Below are 2,142 nucleotides of genomic sequence, written 5' to 3'. Positions count from 1 at the left end.
TGAAAGGACATCTGAAGAAGCCCGAGATGCGGAAGAAGATCTTCAAACGGCTGCTAGAAGTGGTGCACCCAGAGCCTGTCCGAGATGCGTGCGTCCTCGACATGGAGAAGGCGTGGCATCCGGTGGAATTCACTTGGGAATCCATCAGCGAATTGGTAATGCACCATGCGCAAGAGCAGCAGCGTTTTAACTCGACATATTGCGCGGGACGTAAAAAGCCGGGCTATGAAGCCAAAGAAGCGAAAAACAAGAAAGAACAACGCGAAGTGCGTCCACGGCGTGACGACCGCGAACGAAGCCGTAGCCAAGGGCGGGACAGACGCGATCGATCAAGCGACCGCCATGAGCCACGAAACCATTATTCAGGCTACCGCTCGCAATCGCGCGAAAGAGACGGTGGTCGTCCGTACGAACGACGTGATGAAAACCGCAGTTCCCGTTATGGACCGCCCGACAGCAAACCCAAGCAGCAAGTGGGATTTGCGATGCGACGTGGCCGAAGCCCCGCTCCATCCCATGGAGGAATTTTGCGCGACCGCGAAGGGAAACGAGATGCTGGGTGGGGACATACACCCCGGAGCAGCAGCCAGGAGAAAAACCGTGTAAAGTCGAACTGGTCCCGCGGGGACAGCGTCGAAAAACCTAAGGCCGTTGAACAAATCTCAAACCAGGCTTACCCTTTGATGTTCGGTGAAATTGATATGGACGACTACGATGAGGATGGAAACCTCGTGACAGCTGCCACACATGGTGGATATGTGAACCCTTTCAAAAACCGATGGGAATCACAGAATTTCTGGGTGTCGGTAGAACAAAAGAGAGAAGCGAAAAAACGCAAAGCCAAAGAGCTTGTGGAGACCGAGAACTTCATCCCACTAACGAACGACAGCGAGGACGAAGTCGACGAACCGGACGTGATTCGGCAAAAGGGACGAACGATGCTAAAAGCCAAATCAGCTGGGGCTAGCAGAACGGTGCGGCGTGTCTACGGCTGGGAGTCAAAAGTCAAACAACGTGAACCAAGAGAAATCATGCCGACGGGATGTTTGAAGTGCGGCGATGCAGCCCATCTATACGACAAATGCCCCGGCGCATCGGCCGAGGACAGAGCCAAAGTCAAGTACAAATGGGCGATGGTTGCAAAGCGCATGCAAAACAGAAAGACGCTAAAGCCCAAAGCTAAGAAGCTCCGGGACAGTCTCATGACAGCCAACAAGAAGTGGCGGGAAGAACAAGACAAAAGCCGCGAGGCGAAGGCAACGGAGCCTGAGAAAAAGAAGCTCCGACGAATGCTAGAAAGCCCTGCCGGCGAAAGCGTGGCCACCATCAACGGAGTGTTGGACGTGCCCTACTGCCCTGACAACGGAAGCGATGTGGGAATTATTTCCACCGCCATGGTCAAGACACTGCGCAAGCTGGACGAAACAGTTCAAGCGAAGCAGCTGCCCAAAGCGTGGGTTGGAAGCGCAGTGGGGAACCTACCCGTAATAGCGAAAACGACGGTGGAACTGCGAGTCACTCTGAGCACAGCCGCCGGCCAAGTCAAGCTGCCTGGAAAGCAGCTATTTTACGTGGTCGATGACAACGACGAACTCATTATAAGCAAGTACGCCCTGATGTCGATTGGACTCGACATGGATCGACTACTCGAGCAAGTGGCCATGCGACAAACCCACGAAGACGGCGACGATATTGGCGACCCCGGCGAAGCCGAAGACATCGCATTCGGTGTCAGTGTGCAAGGGTTACACGCAAACGATGAACAGCTGGACGTGGAAGACATGCAAGCAGCAGAACAGCTGTACAAGATGGCGATCATATCTGCGAACGCCGCCGAGCAAGAACAGACTGTGGCGTTCAAGCTATTACGAGGAATCGTCGTCGACACCGCCGCCAAAGGAGTATGGCGAACCAAGTTCAGAGGCACAGACCTCCCGGCGAATGTGAAGGCGATGGAAATACGACTCAAGGTGGATGCACGCCCCAATCGTTGCAAACCTAGAAAGGTGAACCCCTTGACGGGCATGTTCGTCGAAGCGTTTGGCAAACAGCTGGAGCAAGACCAAGTTATTTATGCAAACAACTCAAGCTCCCACTGCAGCCCCGTCAACCCGGTTATGAAACCGGAAGGAAAGAAACTCG

The 2,142-nt window shown here is 54.1% G+C and overlaps 2 protein-coding genes across 2 annotated transcripts; both read left to right on the top strand.

The window, feature by feature from the left end:
• Positions 1-165: 165 nt before the first annotated feature.
• On the top strand, positions 166-606 carry H257_02097 (hypothetical protein; the record flags this gene model as incomplete). The annotated part of the gene is made up of 1 exon (XM_009825596.1): positions 166-606. The coding sequence occupies one exon, from the start codon at positions 166-168 to the stop codon at positions 604-606; it is 441 nt and encodes a 146-aa protein (XP_009823898.1).
• Positions 607-1,031: 425 nt separating this feature from the next.
• On the top strand, positions 1,032-2,121 carry H257_02096 (hypothetical protein; the record flags this gene model as incomplete). The annotated part of the gene is made up of 2 exons (XM_009825595.1): positions 1,032-1,970; positions 2,068-2,121. 2 exons carry the CDS (start codon positions 1,032-1,034, stop codon positions 2,119-2,121), a joined length of 993 nt encoding a protein of 330 aa, XP_009823897.1.
• Between the last annotated feature and the right edge of the window lie 21 nt (positions 2,122-2,142).

Source organism: Aphanomyces astaci, assembly GCF_000520075.1.
Source record: "Aphanomyces astaci strain APO3 unplaced genomic scaffold supercont1.3, whole genome shotgun sequence".
NCBI classification, from domain to species: Eukaryota; Oomycota; class Saprolegniomycetes; order Saprolegniales; family Verrucalvaceae; genus Aphanomyces; species Aphanomyces astaci.
This window is presented reverse-complemented; position numbering and strand designations above follow the sequence as displayed.